Genomic DNA, 19,037 nt, shown 5'->3' on the forward strand with positions numbered 1-19,037 from the left:
GCCCGCGCGGCTGGCGGGAAGGGGTAAGATGGCGGAATAGCCACGGCCGGCGTGGCTTGCGCTCCGTGTGCCGCGTCCCCGGGCAGCAGGCGGGTGGATCCCTGCGCCGCAGCGGGCCGCGGTGCGAGGCGGAGCGGGGCGCAGGAGGAGGAGGGGAGGGAGGTGGAGGAGAAGGAGAAGGGCAGCGTCCCCGCAGCCGCCGCCGCCGCCATGCCCAACATCAAGATCTTCAGCGGGAGCTCGCACCAGGACCTGTCGCAGAAGATCGCCGACCGCCTGGGCCTGGAGCTGGGCAAGGTGGTCACCAAGAAGTTCAGCAACCAGGAGACATGGTGAGGCGGGGGCGGGGGCGGACTACACGTCCCGGCGGCCCGCGCGGGCGATGCCGCGTTGGGGCCTCGCACAGCCGCCGCGCGGGGGCTGCTGGGACTTGTAGTGCGGGGCGAGCGGTGGGCGGCGGGGCCCCGCGGGCAAGGCAGGCCCGGCCCGGGGGGGCCGAGCACGGGCGGCCCCCGCCGCCTCCTGCCCCAAGCCGCCGGGCAGGGGCCTCCAGAGCACCGCGGCCCCCGGGGCTGGGCTTCGAGGGGGGCTCCGGTGGGCGCCCTTCAGCTGCGGCCCCCCCCCGGTGGTGGGTCCCCCGGCCTGGGGGTGCCCCTTCCGTGCATCGTTTGGGGTCGGTGTCCTGAGGCGCGGCCCTGCCGGGCTCCGGGGCGTTTGGTGTCGCCCGGCTCCCCAGAGGGCATCAGGGCCTGCAGGGAACCGGTGCGGGGTGCGGGAGAGATTTGCAGCCAGCATCAGCACATGACAGGCTGTGCGCGTGGCCCTGCCCGAGCTGGGGAACCGAACGTCTCGCTTCATCTCTGCCTTTCGCTACCAAAATCCTACCTGAAATTAGAAGGGAGAGGCAAAAAAGAACACCAAGCTATTAAATCTTCGTGTGGAAAAGTACAATTAGCATGTAAACACTACACGCAGTATAACACAAACAGCCCTCAATGCTTGCTCTAATGCTCTCCTTCCCTTTGCATCCAATATATTTTTTTTTCCAGGACAATCTGTAGAGACACAAGGCAGAATGCTGTGTTTCCGTTGCACGGGTGTTGATTGTAACCACAAACTTAAAAGGCAGTGCAAAGAGTTGTAAAAAGAGTGTTTATGGTTTACAGCAGGTGCAGTTGCACCTCTCATTGCTTTTTATTAACTGCCCCTAGCCATTCCAGGTGACCAGCCAGCAGGTTTTTGTGTAATCAGCTAATGTGGCTTCTAAAGATCTGATAGATATCGTACTTACCTTAAAAAACTCATGGCAACATATTGCCTGAAAAAAGAGTATTTTATCAGAACGGTTCAGTGATAATTTTGAACACTAAATGTCTTTAACCAGCTCTGATATTAGGTGCTCTAAGTACAGTGGGAGCTGACTTGTGTGCTAGCTGCTAATTCAGGCACTCACCCGGGGGAAGTTCTCCCGCTGGCTGAAATGCTTCATGAGAGACTGGTGCATGCTGCAAGTCAGTGCAATAAAAATGGCAAAATTACTTTGAATTAGCAGTGTGCTGGTGGAAATGGAGCAGCAAGACGCTAAATGGCCTGTGGTCAACAAAACCATGTTGAAGAAGGGGAGATGAGAGAATAAAATAAAACTAAAGATCTACCCTAAGGTGCTGTAAAATTGAAGCCATGAGGAGTGTGTTGGGCAATCATCTGCCCACTTGCTCGTAGTCTGATGTGGCAGCGAGCTGCGGGATGGGTCAGCATCTCCAGCACGAGAAGGAACTGTGCAAGGACTTTGTCTTCCCTAGTGTGCCTCCTGGTTCCTTCCAGATCCGTGCTAGGCTTCTCTGAACTCCGGTGTCGCAGCGCTTGGTAGTTAATCTGTTCCTACAAAAGGCCTTATACAGCATTTCTCTGTAGGAAGCCTCAGACCTGAGACTGCCGCTTGCTTTCCAACTCAGCCTTTGGCGCAGGTGTCTCGATACAGGCGCTGGAGCTGGCAGTTTGCTGCTGGCAAACAGGACCTTTGGCTTGTATTCAGTCCCTTCATCAGCTGGGATTAGTGTGCATTACATCCAGGAGGAAATTAACCCCAAAAGCCTTTCCAAAGTGAAAAGCTTGAGGGCTTCTCTGTTCAAGCCAGTGAATAGCTGTTATGACTCTAAATCTAATAATCTGCTGCAGCATAGCTGCTGTTAGAAGCTTGGCTCGGCTTTCTCTGCTGACTGGCCGTCATCCCTGCTTCCTTTATGCGCTGCTGCTTTGAACAGAGCTGGTTGTACTTCGGTGACTCGGAGGGACAAGGACTGTTTGAGGGTGTTTACACGCTCAGCTTGTGCTGAGCTTGAAAGTACAGGCTGAGCGCTTTTAGCCTTATTGAACCATTAAATTTGAGCAGTGAGTGGTGTGGAATAGCCACTGAGCAAATAAGCAGCAGCGTTCGTGCTGGACACCCTTGATGATAGTGCATTGTCACCCACAGGCCCTGGGGAATGCAGCCCCTCGGTCGCTCTGCAGACGCGTGTGATGGCTGGTTTTAATTTGTATTTGGATTCTTCTTTCCCCATCTGTCTCCAGTGTGGAAATAGGCGAGAGTGTACGCGGGGAGGACGTCTACATTGTGCAGAGTGGCTGTGGTGAAATCAATGACAATCTGATGGAGCTTCTTATCATGATAAATGCCTGTAAGATTGCCTCAGCCAGCAGAGTCACAGCTGTCATACCCTGCTTCCCTTACGCTCGGCAGGACAAAAAGGACAAGGTAAGGGATTAGATAAAGGTCTCTGCTGGGGAGATGTATGTATGCGTTGAAAATCCTGACTGCCTGGCAAGGTTTAAACGAAGTTGAATATGTAGAAGAACAGATAAAAGTTACTTTAGCTTACTTAAACCTAAGGGCTTCGGACTGCAAGTTCATCTTTTCATAAAGATGTAGTTCTGCTTGAAAAGATACCAACCTGTAATCACCAGCTGATGAGAAGGTGCAATGTTAATGAGTACTTCTTTTAGTAACTGCTTGTGAATCATTGCCTAGAGGTGGAAGACTGACATCTTGATGAAGGAGTTGAACTTGTCTTAAATACTGTTTTTTTTCCCCCATGCTAGAGCCGAGCTCCGATCTCTGCCAAGCTGGTTGCAAACATGCTGTCTGTGGCAGGTGCAGATCACATAATCACCATGGACCTGCATGCATCTCAGATTCAGGTAGGAGCTGAAATCAGGGAAGTGCTTACCTGCGCCCATCTGAGCCTGCTTGCTGCCTCGCAGGCTTTCTAGTGATCTGCGTTTTTTAGCTGCAACAGCAATCGGGACCTGGGAACGCAGGACTGGAAGGGACTTGTAGGGTCGGTTAGGGTACAGGGAGGTGAGCAACAGGTTCATCTGTAAACAAAATTATAGCTGTTCCTAATCAGACTAGGCATAATGAGCCCTGTGTAAATGAATGTTGGGTAGGTAAATGATCCGTGCAGCTTTGTCGCCGTACAGTGACACCGTGTACTCTTTCTTAACTGGTCCTTTGAAGGATTTGAGATGGAGAAGGGTTTATCCAGAGTGTTCTTGAACAGTGGTTCATGAGCATTGCTTTCTCATGCTTAGTTGTCAGGGAGACAGGAGCGTTACTGTCAGTGAGTGGCAGTACTGCTGCCCTGAGCTCAGTGACCCTCCGGGTGAGCTGACCCAGCTGCTTGTGAGGGGTTCAGTTGACCAGGACAGTGATCCGATGGTTTGCTGCTGGTTAGCTGGGCGACTCTGCTTGTACCCATTCACTTCCACGTTTCCTCTTATGTTGGCTTTAGTCCTCTTCCAGGCTGCCAGTGAACTGAAAGTTATTCATGGGTTTTGCTGGGTTAGTGAACCAAGTAGTGCCACTGGGCAGCTGAAACCTTGACCAGGTCTTGCTCTGACACAGCAAGAGATACACCAAGCTGAGGAAGGACAGCAAGCTGCTAAATTGGTAGTCTTGTCTTTCTACCTTGAGTGAGCTCTCTGAGACAAGGAAACCAAAATCGTTGCAGCTGGGATGGATGTGGCAAAGGGGAGGATACCTGATACCTGTTGTGTTGCCACAAATGTTCTGGATCCGGAGAGGTCAGATGTCAGCTGCCTGGTGAAGTAGGTGGGCTTGCTGTCATTTTAAGAGTTGAAAATGCAGCCCTTCATACTTCAGTATAAATCATTCCGGTATAATTTGCCCAGAAATGCTTTGTCTCAGGTGGAAATATCTATGAGAGTACAGCTGAGAGTTTTTGAAAGATCATGAAATAGAAGAGCAGAGCGCAGGGTGGTTATTTCTCTTCCCTAAGAGGCTTGGAGCTGTGATGTGTGTCACAGGGTTCGCCATCAGCAATGGTGAGGTTTGGGTAAATAACTGATTTTGTGTAGATCAGCGTCCAGCTGGGTTGCTGCACCCCGAAGGAATGATGGTAGGAAGGTTCTGCTAGCCCTGCACCTTGCATGTAAGGCCTGTTTTGCTAGGCACTCCTCCCCACTCCTGCCCATTGCTCCCTGTCCAGGATTAACTTACTGGTTTGTAGTGACCTTTGAGGTTTACCTGGAGGAGTCTGCTGGGCCAGTGTGGAGTTGTGTAACCAGCTGCAGTAGTTTAAAAACAGATGTTACTCAAGGTTTTTTCATAGGTTTACTGTAGATACAAATGGTGTAGGTAATAAGCTGTAGAGATTGACTTTGTAAACAGGCAGCTAGCTGCTCTGGAAAGAAGTGTTTGTTGGTTTTCTATACCACTTAGGATAGAACTAGTTCCATGTTGTAAAATTGTCAGATGTAAAGGGCTAGGTATGCTGCTAAACTGGCTCCAGGCTTACATTACTCTACCGTGTATCCCAAAGGCTCCTGCTATTCCATAAAGGAAGTAGAAAGGGAAGCTGGAAGTGCTGTGGGAAGGCGGTGGCTGCGTCTGATTATATAGAAGTCGTCTTCCAACTGTTTTTGAGATGCGACCTTCAGCTGCATCTGTTCCTGTCGTCTTTCTTGCAGGGTTTTTTTGATATCCCTGTTGATAACTTGTACGCTGAGCCTGCTGTGCTGAAATGGATCAAAGAGAACATCGCAGAGTGGAAGAACTGCACCATCGTTTCGCCGGATGCTGGTGGAGCCAAGAGGTAAGCTGTCAGAGCAAGCTGAGATGGTTCTGTATCTGCTGCAATTCCTGAGGGCGCTTGGAACTAGCTGCGGCCTTGTTCTCAAGGCACGTGTTTCCCCTCTGCCAGTCTGCCACAGCTAGGGAAGAGAGGTCAAATACTCTTCCTGGGGAATGTCTAGAAGGTTTCTTGGGCTATGTGGAGAACTGAATAGCTTCTGGACTCACATGTGGATAGGTAGGAATTGGGCAATGACAACATCCCTTGGACTGAAACTGTTCTTAGTAGAAGGGGAATTGTGCAAGTTAAAGGGAGGGAATCATGTAGCTCATATGCCTATGCAAAGATGAGGTTACCCCTGCTGGTTAATGATGCCTTTTGATCTAGGCTGTTCTCTGCAGTGTTAAGCTTAGTCTACTGAGGCATTTTCGTGCTTTATTGCTCTTAATTTGAATTGCTTGCTGTGACTTCAGCCTGCTGCTGCTCTTCTTCTTCCTGAGAGCAAAGATAATAGATGGTTACTTTCTTAAGAGCAGCAGCGTATGTTACAGCACACTTCTGCTTTGATAGTCTGGTAATCTACCATCTTCATGCAGATGAACACGCCATTTTGTGGGCAATTTGGAATGCTGTCAGGTGCTTATTAGGAGAAACTGGCCTGATTCTCGATGCTTCTGTGTAATGGCGCCATGTGAGCAAAGGGAAGCAGGTGTGTCCTTTAATCCAGGGTACTGTTACACCAAAATGGTGGTGCGCTGACCTGATTCACATACCGTGGAGTGATTTAAGTTACCTGTCACAGCCAAGCAATACTACTGCTGTAGAGCAGTGCATGCCTTCCTGTAGCTTTGTTGTGGTCCGTGTATTAGACACGACCTCTTGTCTATGCAACTACTTGTTGCGTAATGCGGTATGTGGAATGCCAAGTCAGCCAGCTGTGATCTGACTCCTAGACTTCTTCAAAAGCCCCTTAAGCTGAAATGCGTTGATCTTAGGTGGTGTGGTATTTTATGGAGGTGCTGCAGAACTAAATACCTTAGTAAAGAGTTCAGTTTAACCGTCTTGCACAGGACTACCAGGACAATGAGTGATCTGCTGAGGATGGGAACCTGCTCATTATAAGTATAGAATCTCTCAGGGGCAGGTGCATTTTGCTCCTTACTGTTAATGCTTTTAAACTCTTTGCTATTCATCAGTATCAATATATAAAGTTTGGGTCCCTCCTGGAAAAGGTTTTTTGTGGTCTCTTCAACAAAAGTAAATGTGTGGTGGTGGACTTGCATTTCTTGGATGTGTACTCCTGCCTCTGCCCTTGCACTAGTGTCTGTATGCATTTGGCCCCACGACAACTGAGTGCTTATGAGTGCAAGCAGATCGCTGTCATAACACAGCTTAAGGCGTTCCAGTGCAGTTTTATAAAGACGACAAGTTCCCAAGCATTCTGGTTGCTTGAGGTTTGCCAAACTTGCTAGTTAAGGTTTGTTTTGAGCTTTAGATGCAAATTAATTTGCAGTGGTCGGGATGAAGACTGTTTTACTAGGCACTGTTATCAGGAAAGATTAGATCAAAGATTTCAGTGGAAGTGCTTGAAGAGAAGCTAAGGTGGCAGAGTTGTCTTCTATGAACTGCTCGAGACCAGTTAGCAGATGTGTTGACAGCTTCTTTTATGGCAGTCTTAGTGCTTAATGGTTTTAGAAGAGATTTGACTAAAGCTATTGTGTGGAGTTAAGTGTGGTTTGGGAACTGTTCTCTCTTCAGAGTGACCTCCATTGCAGATCGGTTGAATGTAGACTTCGCCCTCATTCACAAGGAGCGCAAGAAGGCCAATGAGGTGGATCGCATGGTGCTGGTGGGTGATGTGAAGGACAGAGTGGCCATTCTGGTAGATGACATGGCAGACACGTGTGGCACCATCTGTCATGCTGCAGACAAGTGAGTAAGGCTGGCTGATTCTTTCCTAAATCAAAAACCTATTGTTAGTGATCACTGATGAATCGATCAGGTTATTTGCATGTGGAGTTTCACAAGGTAGCGTAGTTTCTTGATTACTGATCTAATTTCATACATGATAAATAAAAAGTCTAGCTTAACTTCTTACTGTATAAATAGCTGGAAGGTCTCCATAAATAGTCTCCATTTTTTAATTTGAAAACAGTTCATATTGAAGGTATGGCTAGTGGATATTGCTCTTGATGGGTAAGCTTAGTGATGTTTAATAGTAGGTCATGTACCATCTCTGACTATATTTGGTGGGATTAAATGCTGTCTCAATCGTCAACTTAAGATCATGTCTGAATTTCTACTAGCAGTAAGCTTTGGCATCAGCTGTCTACACTAGAAAAGCCAGCATATTCGACACTTTGTAGTATTTGCTGCCTTGTGTTGGCAGAACTCACAGAAGGTGGATTAGTATGATCTAGCCCAAATGTCCCAGAACTGATAACAATGTTTTTTGAATGTATAGTTTGCCTGTGCTGGATTTTATGGTACTTGTTAAACTGTTTTCTTTCCTCAAATCAATAATGGACTGGAGGGTCTGTCCCCTAAGCATATGATATTCTCTCCTTTCCTCCTTGCCCTGCACCAATGTCATTTTGATACTGATTAAAAATCTCATCTTTCTCTTCCCTCCCCCCCATAGGCTTGTGTCAGCTGGAGCCACCAAAGTTTATGCCATCTTAACTCATGGTATCTTTTCTGGGCCGGCAATATCTCGGATCAACAACGCCTGTTTTGAGGCAGTTGTAGTCACAAACACAATACCCCAGGAGGACAAGATGAAGCAGTGCCCTAAAATCCAGGTGAGCGTCTCATTTCCCTTCTGTCGCTCTTCGGGGATGCTGGCACTTGTCTGTCCCCCTGTTGGTGGGGAAGACCTTGTAATACTGTCTAGTGTTCACAGCAGTATTACCAGACTATAGTTTCAGTGGCAGTGCTGACCAGTCCTCGTGTTCTAATTGCTGCACAACAGCAGACCTGTTACACTGATAAAATACACCTCCTTATCCAGGTAGTCGTAAAAGTTTGTCATTTTTTCCAGTGTTTGTCTTACCTAGTTCAGATCACTGATTGAAGGGGGGACCATCATGTAAGCAAGCAGTTGTCACTCCAAAGTGTACGGATACATGCTAATGACACATAGCACTCAAGCAGCAGTAGGTAGGAATTTCTGGAGCTGGTGATGATGCCACCTTCAGTTGCGAAATGATAACCTAGGTGAGACCCTTCACAGTAGGAGGGTGTAAGCCTTATTCCTCACAAAAACTTCAAAAAACTATCCAGAAGGATTTCTGCTCTGTGAGAAGTGTGGTTCTTGACTTTCCTGATGCCCTTGGAAGGTCAGAGAAGCTACTGAATTTATAACAGCAAGTGCAGGGAGGCGTAATTTCAAAGGATGTGACTACTTGAAACATTGTCTTGTACTTCTGAGCCTGTGCGCAGTCCTTTAAGCAGATCTCTTTATCCGTATGTCCCTTTTGTGACAAGACCTTTTGTGAAGAAAGTAGGCCTGATCTGGGGAAACTGTCTGGCTGGTGGTAATAACTAAGTGGCCTGAAGAGGGAGCACAGTCAGTCTGTCTGTGTCCTGCTGGTTTGACTAAGAGCAGGTGACAGCTCCACAGGACATTGTTCAGATATGTGCCAAAGATAAACAAAAGCACTTTGCCATCCATATCAAAGCAAGCAGCTGATTTCTTGATGCTCGTTTTGTATCTTGGGTTTTCTATTTAGGAAAAGTACTGTGGCATTTTGTTTCTGAAGCTGGGGCTAACTTTCCTGGAAGAAAAAAAAATAAAATAAAAATGGCTGTGGATCTTGAGCTAGGTACAACTTGAGGATTTTCTGTGTTACCAGGCAGCTGGGAGGTGCAGCTTTACCTGAGCATTCAGACATTAAGAGGTTTGTCAGAAGCTTAAGGTACTGCTGTAGCATACACACAGTCAAGGACATCCTAAGTGCATCCTTCACGGTGCAGATATATAGGACAAAGGCATTTGGAGAATTTCTGGGAGGTCCTGCTCATCACCAAGTCTGAAAAGCAAATGGAACTGCTAATGCTCAGCCAGTCCTGCGCTGTAAGCGTAGCAGGCTGCCCAGTACCCGGAGTTCTGGTGAAAAGAAAGCTCAACTGGTTGAATCTGCAGTGAATTTTAAACTGGTTTTGGAAGCAAATTACAAGCTGATTGCAGACTTACTGGGTTACACTCAGTCAGCACGAACTTCTGGGTGATGCTCCTGCAACTGAACACATCTAAAAGATACCTGATGCTTCGACTTCCCTGCACGCTAACAGTTAACATAGGCAAAATACACCACTGCTAATCGGTACGTAAATAGCTGTAGCCGAAGATTGCAGTGGAGTCGTTTTACAGGCTCTTACTTACACCTCACTCTTATGCTAACATCTCATGTTCAGTGTTGGGAAATACAGAAGCATAAGAGTTGTAAGTCCCCTGCTCTGTCTGCTTTTGCAGTTCTTAAGTTTTTTTCCTTACTACTTAGGAGACAAACTGTCCGGGAGAAAGAAACTTAAATATCAATTTCACTCAATTCATGCGCTGTGACTATGGTGCTTCTTGCTGAGAGACTGCGTTATAGTGAAATGTGTTGGTGCTGGGGTTCAGAGCTAGAGTTCACCGAGTTTACTGAGACTTGATTTTTTTTTCCCTCCTGTTAACTGGTTTACCCCACCAGGTGGAGCCAGTCAGCATGGTGACCCGGTATTGAACTGGAGCACGGTAGCTTCACCTCTGATTTAAAAGAAAAATAACTTCTAGCAGTGATGATAAAGCCTCATGACTCAAGAGAAGCAATCTGATCTTGCTGTAGACTCCCTGAGCTCCTCTGCAACCTACACAAAACGAATAAGATAGTCCCAGGGTAAACGGGCTAGGGTAAAAGGTTTCTAGGGAGTCTCCACAAAGAAAGGTGACAAGAGACTGTCATCTTGATGGAGATCAACAGTGAGGTATTTCCTGCAGTAGAATATTGTTGGGGTGATACAGAATAAGTCCCTATCCTGTGTAGAACTAATTTGTCTTCATTGGGCACGTTACAGATTCAGGGTAATGAGTTCGCTTTTGAAGTTCTTCCTGACATACTGGCTACTCTCCCAGGCTTCATGTGTCTTCTCAGTGACCCTGCTACGTCTTTCTTTTCCCCTCCAGGTGATTGACATCTCGATGATCCTCGCGGAGGCCATCAGGAGGACTCATAATGGGGAATCTGTCTCCTACCTATTCAGCCATGTCCCTTTATAACAACAGATGCCAGCTGCTGCTTGTATGGCTTTTTTTTAAACCAAAAGTTGTTCAGCTTGTTGTAAAGTTCAGTAGAAGACTCTGCTTGTTCCAGTGCAGTTCTCCACAGCTCCTCCTGCTTAAGTCAGGCTTACTGGCTCTGACCCCAACACTGGGAGGCTGGGGGGGAAAGCTCATCTCGGTAACACTCCAACTCCACCAGCAACCCTGTGCATTGGGGCTCATCAGTAGCATTGACTCAGTACTGCAGATCTGTGGAGAGCAGGACTGACACATGGCTAATTGCCACAATTATTTTTGGAGGGGGGGGTGGGAGAGGGAGAGGGTTTGTCTGTGAGCAGGGTTAGGTGATCCAGGCACACCCTGAATTGTTTGGGAAATAGATCTCCCTAGGACATGTTGGTTTGGATCTACAGCAAGAGCCCAAGAGACTGCTTTGACTCTTACCACTCTACACGTGACAGAAGCCCTTGAAGAGGGACGAGGAAGGCTTGTGTCTTGGCCAAGCTTGACCCTAGGTGAAGCCCTGGGGGCACCTGGAAGGTGGTTCTGCTACAGCTTCCTCCTTTGAAAGGAAAGGAGGTCAGTGTAGCTTGCAAACTTGAATTCGTCTTAATTGCTGAAGAAATGAGATGTTCTTTAACATGCTACACAGCAAAATGGTGAGAGCTTGGTGTGTGCAGTGCTGTCTTGCTGTGTTACCTTAGTGGTGAAGGTGCATCCTGGGCAGGTGTTCTCCTCCCTCTTACGTTGAGGATGCCTGGTGGCTGTGGGCTTTAGTTTTTAGGGTAGACTAAAACCAGTTCCTCAATTTCACATGTTCCCGTTAGCCTTGCTTGTGACTAAAGGACTGCTGTCATGTATTTTGTAGCTGCACTTTGATGTGCTGTGCAAATGATCCTTTTTTACCAGTACACCAGTGAACTCAGCCTCTTCACCTCACAGAAGCCTGGCGTTGCGTCTAGCAAGTGCCTGCTTAGATGCTAGGGTGACCGAAGAGGCAACAGCTTTGTGTTCAGCTGTCTTAAGCTCTGATTGCCTGCAGTCCTGCTGTCCCGCAAGTTACTGACGTGCTGGCTGCTTGCCCTGGTCGCTAACTACTTGCCTTGAATGCATTGCTCATTGTAAAAGATCCTAAACCTGGGAGAATGGGAGGCTGCAGGACTACAGGGCCTGAAGAAGCCCTCAGGGTGGCTCTGATGCTGCGGAGTGCTTACGGGAGTGGGTTGAAGAGGCTTGTGATACACAGTACTGGGAAAACTGCTGATCTGAAACCAATCTGACAGGCAGCAAAATGCCTGAAAGAGAAATACCAAAACTAGAGCTGGCTGAGGCTCTTGGATGTAAAATAAGTATCATCCAAAACTTGAATGCGTAGTAGCTGTACCAGACAATCTTAAAGTAAACTGTTAAATCTCTCCTGGACTCTTACGGCGTTACAGACCAAGCTGTTTTATGCTGTGGTTTTTATAAAGCACTCCTCTGATTTTTTTTTTGGTGAGACGGGGAAGGGAAAAAGGGAACAGAAGGAACTTGAAATAGCTTGCTAGGGTAACTAGCATGGCATTGAGAGGCTGGGGGCTGGGGTGTCAGTGGGATTAACTGAAAAATGTTAAGATCTAGGGAAGTACTTCTTTAGTTGTGCCTTTTCATGAAGACTTCTCCCCTCTCCCTTCCTAGATATCCTGTCCTGTGGCAATGTTAACACTTCTATTACAGTGTAGGGTTTTTCTTTTGTATAAGAATTGGTGTTTGTCTGGAAAGTGTGTGTCTCTTGCTTCTTTGCTTCGCATCCTGCACTGAGCTCTACTGAGAGTCTGATTCCTGCCTCCTCCTTTGGAGCCCCTGCTGCCACACTGCCAATGCCCCGAGAGCCAAGAGCCAGGACATCAGAGCAGCGGTGTGAGGATTTACAGCAGCATTTGTGCTTAAACTTAAGACCTGATGAAGGAATTAAACTTTTATTTAAAAACCGTGGCCTCTGCCTATAAATGCTTCTAAGAACCCTACTGAGATGTGCATCTTCTGAGTTGGGTCACTTGTAACCTTGATCGTGGAGCAGTGTGATTTGGAATGAACCTTGGCAGGTCATCTGGTTTAACAGCAGGGCCGACTGTGAGGTTCAGCTCTCCTGTGCTCGCATTGCATGGAATAAAATGCTTAGGACCAAGCTACTTCTGGTGGCTTTTATCTCCGTCTAATCTTACAGACGTAATTGTTTGAGGTGGTAGTGCAGTTTCTCTTGTACTGTTCAATTATATATTTGAGCAGATCTGTTCACACAGTGTTCAGGTGGGGGAAAACCTAAATAGTTTAGCAAGCACGAATGAAGAATTGCTTAATGTCTTGCACAAAGCTAATGAGCTGAAGCAGCAGGATTGTTATGAGAAGCACTTGTTTACCTAACCCGTGATCCTTATTGTGTATTGTAGACCCACAAAGTGTAAGTGAAGTTAAGAGGATGAGATGTCAGTTCTAGAGAAAGGTCTTTGACCTTACAGCAGTCTTTGTGCCCTACATTGAACCATTGCTTCGGGAACCATGGCCTCAGGTAGACTGTTGCTGAAGAGCACTATTGTCATTCCTCTGTTAAAATATTTCAGTACTGGTCATTGAATACCCAAACTGGATTTCTGCCCCCTCTCAGTTGGCAGCGTGGCAGCGGTGCTGTTGGTGCGGGTCTCATCAGGGTGATGTAGCAGATCTGATCTTCCTTAAAGAAAATGAGAACATGAGCTTTACAGCTGAAGGTTTAAAACATCCTCAAACTGCGGAACCTATCTGAAGACAGACTGGCTGACTGGCAGTGACCGTTGTGCTCTTAAAGTACAGGGTGCTATTGTTTTTCACACATGCCTGTGGGAGGATTAGAGCATTCTCCCCCCTCCAGGGCAGTCACAAAAGTAGCATCAGGCAGCTGTGGTAAGGGAATCCCTTCACGGCGGGGTTGGCTGGGAGGAAAGCAGCCGCAGCCTTGTGAGCAGCAGGCACTCGGCTCCTGCACTGCCCTACAGGATGGGGGTGCTCAGCTGTCAGCCCAAGCAAGGTCAGTCCAGCAGCATTGCCCCCCACCCCGTGATGCGCTGGTGCTAACTTGAGCTGTGTGCTGTGGTTAAGGCAATTCCCCAGCCTGTCCTGGGGAGCCTCTGGAGTAAATAAGGAACACGCAGTGCTCTAGAGGTGAAATGTGCAGCGTTTTCACAGGCTTTCTTTACAGCTGCTAATGAAATACCATAGGAAGCAAGTCATTCGCTTCCTCAGAAGAAAATCCCAAGTGGGTCGTTCCCTGTGCTCTGTACCTGAGGGGGAGCTAGAGGAAGAGGATGGAGCTTCAGCAGCTCACGGCCACAGGCACGGTGCTGCTGTGTGCTGCTGGCTGCAGAGGGCAGGTGCAGGGACTGATGCTGCTCCTGTCTGTCAGGCTGCTACCTGATGTAAAAGCAGCAACAGCAGCAGAAGTGGATGTATCAGTCGCAGAGAAGTCCTGTGTCCTTGCCCAGCTCACCTGCCAGGGCAGCTGAAGGTAACGCTGGGGATGCCTTCAGCTACGGGGAAAGCTGGGCTAACCATTTGTGCCTTGCAGGCAGCAGGACCTGTCTGCTGTTTGGAGCAAGATGAGGCATATCCCAGACTGTTCTCAGCAGCACTTCAGTTCCCTACCACTTCTCACTGTTCCCTAGTAGTGTAAAGATGATTTCTCATCTCTTACACTCGGTGTTTCTGTGATCTGGAGAAACGAGCAGTTTGCCTTGCTGCTGTTGAGCAATGGGGAAGTAGGAAGAAATAACAAAGCTCTTCTTGAAACTGCTGCCTTGGCAAGCACAAGGAGAAGCAAAATCCATGGGAGAAATGAGCCAATGTCTTGGTGTAACACAGCAGCCCCAGCGTACTCGTTGCCTCCCTGAGGCACCCAGCTTTTTCCCTGGTGGAAAAGAGGATGGTGGCAGGAGACGGGTTAAAAATGAACTGAAAAAGTAAACTGGCCCCGCTGAGTTGGGGGGCTGGCTCACAGTCAGGCAGCTGCAACTGAAGGGGATTTGGGTTGTGGCGTGGTGCTGTGCCTGTCCCTCTAGGCAAGAGGCTGGAAAAACCCTCTGATCAGATACAGAAAAAGTCCTGCCTCCTTATTCCTGGAGAAGGAAATAAAGCATTCCTGGAAACGGCCATCAGCAAGCCTCTATCAGAGCCCTGAAAGCCTTGTTCTGTGGGAGATTTAAAACTCATCTAAAATGGCTGGCGGTTGTTCCCTTCTATCTCGGGTCAGGGCTGCTTTCGCTTTCCTCCTCTCTGGTGATGTCTCAGTTCTCTCATTATAAATTACTGAGAGCAGAAATGCCAAAACGCGGGAGAAAGAAGCAGGTCGTGCGGTTATGGGAGGCTTGGCAAATTTGTCATGGGATAAAGCTCTTGCTGGGGTATACGCTCGCTCTTTGTGCAGGATGGGATTTAACAGCGCCCCAGCAGCCCCACATCTCGCCTGCTGGAAACGCCACGGGTCGGCTTTAACGCTGCGGGAGCAGCGGGTGGGTGCCTGCGGGGCTGTGGTGGGGAAGGGGGGGCGCCGAGCTCCCTGCCCGTGCCTGTAAAGCCCCCGCCACGCTTTGTGCCCAGACAAAGGCCGCGGGGTCCGCAAAGCGCTGCAGCTCGTCGGGGGCATGCGGTGCGTCCCACGGGGCCGGTGCTGCTCCTCGGCTGGGGCAGGCGAGAGGCTGTGCGTGGGGAGGACGGGGTACCGGGTGCTCTCATGCTCCGTGGCTGTTGGGGACAAAAGATAAAACAGAGGCCGTTCAGTATCTGCAAAGCGTGAGGAAAACAGGCAGGGAAAGAGGAGGAAGCTGGTGGGAAGGCAGGCACAGCTGGAGAGTAAACACAAGGTAAAGCACTTGCCTTCCTATTTGCATAAAGGCAAAAAGGATTTCCTTGCTTTCATTTTGAAACTGGGTGGGGTTTTTTTCCTTTCAGCCGCGCAGGAGAAATGTGCCATTTCTCAGCTCACGGTGGGCTTTGCGGCGCAGGCTCTGGAGGGAGGGCTGGAAGGATGCTCACAGAGGCAGCCCTGCCCGGGCTTGCTGCTCCTGGCCGTGGGGCACGTAAAGTCAACGTGTTTTGCCATGCCACCCCAAAACCTGGCCCCGGCGAGGGGCTGGGGCTGCAGCACTAAAGCACAGCTGCTCCGGGAGCAGCCTGGCCTGGGGCTTTGCCTGCAGCCCCTTCCCTCCCCCCAGAGAGAGCTGTATGGAGGCTGCTCCCAACCAAACGTCTCAGAACAGCAGCCGCGTCTTAGGATGTGGCCGTAGGTCTCGGCCTTTGCCTTGTGTGCATGCCAAACACTGGGATTTGTTTAATTCAGAGCCCAAGGCATGCAGAACGCTCCATCCCCCTCCCACGACAGCAGCCTTTCAGCTAAAAAATGCGAAGCAAATGCTTCCTCGGGCTTGCTGGGGATTTTCTCCGCAAAACCACCAGTAAGCCTGGCGGGAGGCTCGTGGGCCAGAGGCGGTGTGAGAGCCGCTTCAGCGCAGCTGCTGCCCCGCTGCCGTCCCGAGGGATCTCTGCAGCAGGGCTGGGCGAGCCCCCATGGGGCCGGGCCCCACATTTTGACCCATGTTCCCCGAGAAGCCATCGGTGGCCCCTTTGCTCCTGGGGGTGCTGCTGGGCGACAGCCCCACAGCGGGGCACGTGTCTGGCTGGGGGCGTGCTGCCTCGGGGGCAGGGGCACACTAACCCCGCGCTGTCCCCCTGGGCAGGCCTGAGCCCCAAGGCTTCCTGCGTGTGGGGGCACACGGGGGTGTGAGGGGAGTGGGGCTGTGAGGGGCACGGGGGTGTGCAAGTGCATGGGGCCGGGACTGTGTGGTGCGTACACGTGGGGGGGTCTGTGTGTGGTGCGTACACGTGGGGGGGTCTGTGTGTGGTGCGTACACGTGGGGGGGTCTCTGTGTGGTACGTACACGTGGGGGGGTCTGTGTGTGGTGCGTACATGTGGGGGGGTCTGTGTGTGGTGTGTACACGTGGGGGGGTCTGTGTGTGGTGTGTACACGTGGGGGGGTCTGTGTGTGGTGCGTACATGTGGGGGGGTCTGTGTGTGGTGTGTACACGTGGGGGGGTCTGTGTGTGGTGTGTACATGTGGGGGGGGTCTGTGTGTGGTGTGTACACGTGGGGGGGTCTGTGTGTGGTGTGTACATGTGGGGGGGGTCTGTGTGTGGTGTGTACACGTGGGGGGGGTCTGTGTGTGGTGTGTACACGTGGGGGGTCTGTGTGTGGTGTGTACACGTGGGGGGGGTCTGTGTGTGGTGTGTACATGTGGGGGGGGTCTGTGTGTGGTGTGTACACGTGGGGGGGTCTGTGTGTGGTGCATACATGTGGGGGGGGTCTGTGTGTGGTGTGTACACGTGGGGGGGTCTGTGTGTGGTGCGTACATGTGGGGGGGGCTGTGTTCGCTGTCTCTGTGTGTGGCGTCTGTGTGTGTCTGCTTGCACACGGGCGTGTGTGCGCGTACGCCCTCACACGCGCCCCCCCCCGGCCACGCCGCGAGGCACGCTGGGAAACGTAGTTCTCCGAACTGCCTGGCATCACCGGCGGCAGCCAGCGGACGGACTTCACTTCCCATGAGGCTCAGCGTCGCGGCGGGCAGCCAATGGGCGCGCGGGCTGGGCGGCGGCCGGGGTATATAAGGCGCCGCCCCACGCGGCGCGCTCCAGTCTCACCTGAGGAGCAGCGGAGCGAGGTACCGGAGCGGCGGCGGGCAGCGGCACCGGGTACGGCCGGCACCGGGCTGCGGGCGCCGGGCAGCGGGGCGCGGCCTCTGCCCCACCGTGCCGGGGCGCGGCGGGCTCGGGCCGCCCCGGAGGCGGGGGGGTGCGCGCTCGGATGGCGCTGGGGGAGGCTCCGCGGGGCGCCCGTGGGTGCGGGCTGCGGCACCCAAAGGTGGGGGGACGGGGGGGGGTCCCGGCGGGTGCGGAGGGGAGCGGGGCGGCGGCGAGCGGCGCGGGGCTCGGGGCGGCGGCCGGCCCCGCCCTGCGCTATTGTCCGCCGCCGGGAGCGGCGGGGGGCGGGCGGGCGGCGCCCCGGGGTGGGCTGCCTTTGTCTGCGCCGCCGGGGGGGGGTCCCCCCCCTTCCCTGCCCTGGTACCCCCGCTGAGCGAGCTGGGGCGTCTCGCAGGCAAGATGTGCGACAAGCCGGACCTCTCGGAGGTGGAGAAATTCGACAAGAAGAAGCTGAAGAAAACCAACACGGAGGAGAAGAACACGCTGCCCTCCAAGGAGAGTGAGTGCGGGGACCGGCGGGGGGCTCCTGGGGCTGGTGGTGGTGGTGGTGGTGGGCAGGGGGTGGCTGGAGGTGGGGGGCCCCGGGGTGCAGCTGAGCCCTGGTGCTGGGCTGCAGGGGAGGCAGATGTTGGCCGTGGAGTGGGTGTCCTCGTGTGCTGATCTCACTGCTGAGGAATTCGGTGGGGAGAGGCGCTTCTGGGCAGCTGGGCTCAGACCCAGAAGAACAACACTGAGCGAGGGGTGAGGGTTCGGGGTGAGGACGTCAGGGGGCTGCAGCACTCCCTGTGCCTGCCGTGGGGACCTGGAGACAAGGGTCAGGCTCTGCTGTGACCGTGGTGGCGGTGGGCACCATCCTGTGCGTAGGGCAGATGGCCAGTGTGCCCCATCACCCTATGAGCTGAGGCATTTGGTTCTGCCACTTGGGTTCAAACAATAAAACTGGCTGCCAGGGCCTGAGTGATTGCTCTACAGCCAGCTCCAGTGGGTGTTCCTACAAAACAGCACCAGATTAATGGCCCTCTCTTCTCTTTCAGCTATTGAGCAGGAAAAGGAATGTGTGAAGTCTTCCTAGAAAGATGGCCTGGTGGGAAGAGCACTTGATTTTTTTTGCTTTGAATTAAATCATTTTTTTTTAATTTACATCATGTACATGTATAGAAAACAGCTGCATTACCTAACCCACTGTCCCACCTTGCTGGCAGCTTTGGCAGGTGGGGGGGACAAAGCGTGGCCCCCTCAGTCCATCGAAAGCCTGACCTAACCCCATCTCTGCTGCACAGCCGCCGCCTGTTGACAGCTCTGATCTCGCTCTCATGCGGTGGGGAGATGAGCAAGGGCTACGGAGGCTCCTGGGGACGGACCCCTTCTGCGTGGGGGAGTGGGATCTCTTCTGGCCCGGCCCATGGCCTGGGTCTGTCTCGCATACTCTTCACTGACGGTGTTCTGTAGCCTCACTCACAAGTTTTGTCTTCCTTGGGGGAAAAATGAGAAGTTTATTATAAAATAAAAAAAAAATATAATGACTTACCTCTGACTTGTGGCTTTCTTCCCTGGTGAAGGTTCAGGTGCAGGCCTGCATGCCCTGGGGGGTGGGAAGGGCTCTGCTGGAGGTTGGTGCTGCTCCAAGGGCCATGGGGTGGTTCCTTCCAGCTGAGGCTGGCTTGGGGTGTGTGTAGGGCTCATTCCTGGTGGCCTGGGGCGGGGGGCAGAGCTTGGGGTGTGCCGGTGCCCCTCTGAGGCTTCTGTGGGGCTCAACTCGTGCCACCAGTTGTCCCCTTGCCATAGTGGTTCCTTGGTGTGTTATCGGAGGTTAATCGTGGCCTTCCTGCTGTGTGCCTGGGCCACCCAGCTCCCGTGGGCGCTGGGTCTGTCCTCGGGGCAGGGCTCTCCCCTCGCTGCCTGGCACAGCCCTTCACCTC

At 51.6% G+C, this 19,037-nt stretch overlaps 2 protein-coding genes across 3 annotated transcripts; both read left to right on the plus strand.

Annotated features, from left to right (window-relative positions):
* PRPS1 (phosphoribosyl pyrophosphate synthetase 1) lies at window positions 1-12,330 on the plus strand. Its single transcript, XM_035541743.1, has 7 exons — window positions 1-332; window positions 2,572-2,755; window positions 3,100-3,198; window positions 4,990-5,114; window positions 6,852-7,025; window positions 7,735-7,894; window positions 10,261-12,330. The coding sequence occupies exons 1-7, from the start codon at window positions 211-213 to the stop codon at window positions 10,351-10,353; spliced, it is 957 nt and encodes a 318-aa protein (XP_035397636.1). The 5' UTR covers window positions 1-210; the 3' UTR covers window positions 10,354-12,330.
* A 4,619-nt stretch (window positions 12,331-16,949) lies between these two features.
* On the plus strand, window positions 16,950-18,645 carry LOC118245599 (thymosin beta-15A homolog). 2 transcript variants are annotated; one of them, XM_035541937.2, is made up of 3 exons: window positions 16,950-17,109; window positions 17,513-17,617; window positions 18,153-18,645. In XM_035541937.2, exons 1-3 carry the CDS (start codon window positions 16,989-16,991, stop codon window positions 18,188-18,190), a joined length of 264 nt encoding a protein of 87 aa, XP_035397830.1. In that variant the 5' UTR covers window positions 16,950-16,988; the 3' UTR covers window positions 18,191-18,645. The 2 variants fall into 2 exon arrangements, with proteins under 2 accessions (XP_035397830.1, XP_050569391.1); XM_050713434.1 differs by having other exon boundaries at window positions 16,975-17,078.
* The last annotated feature ends 392 nt before the right edge of the window (window positions 18,646-19,037 follow it).

The sequence above is a fragment of the Cygnus atratus genome, chromosome 13, assembly GCF_013377495.2.
Source record: "Cygnus atratus isolate AKBS03 ecotype Queensland, Australia chromosome 13, CAtr_DNAZoo_HiC_assembly, whole genome shotgun sequence".
NCBI lineage: Eukaryota > Metazoa > Chordata > Aves > Anseriformes > Anatidae > Cygnus > Cygnus atratus.

Bases quoted from the DNA above. Each gene is read 5' to 3' on its own strand.
- LOC118245599 (XM_035541937.2), top strand. From the start codon at position 16,989: ATGGGCGCGCGGGCTGGGCGGCGGCCGGGGTATATAAGGCGCCGCCCC. The intron at 17,110-17,512 runs GTACGGCCGGCA...GGCGTCTCGCAG, and splicing joins GCGGCGGGCAGCGGCACCGG to GCAAGATGTGCGACAAGCCG. The intron at 17,618-18,152 runs GTGAGTGCGGGG...CTTCTCTTTCAG, and splicing joins CACGCTGCCCTCCAAGGAGA to CTATTGAGCAGGAAAAGGAA.
- PRPS1 (XM_035541743.1), top strand. From the start codon at position 211: ATGCCCAACATCAAGATCTTCAGCGGGAGCTCGCACCAGGACCTGTCG. The intron at 333-2,571 runs GTGAGGCGGGGG...ATCTGTCTCCAG, and splicing joins TTCAGCAACCAGGAGACATG to TGTGGAAATAGGCGAGAGTG. The intron at 3,199-4,989 runs GTAGGAGCTGAA...TCTTTCTTGCAG, and splicing joins TGCATGCATCTCAGATTCAG to GGTTTTTTTGATATCCCTGT.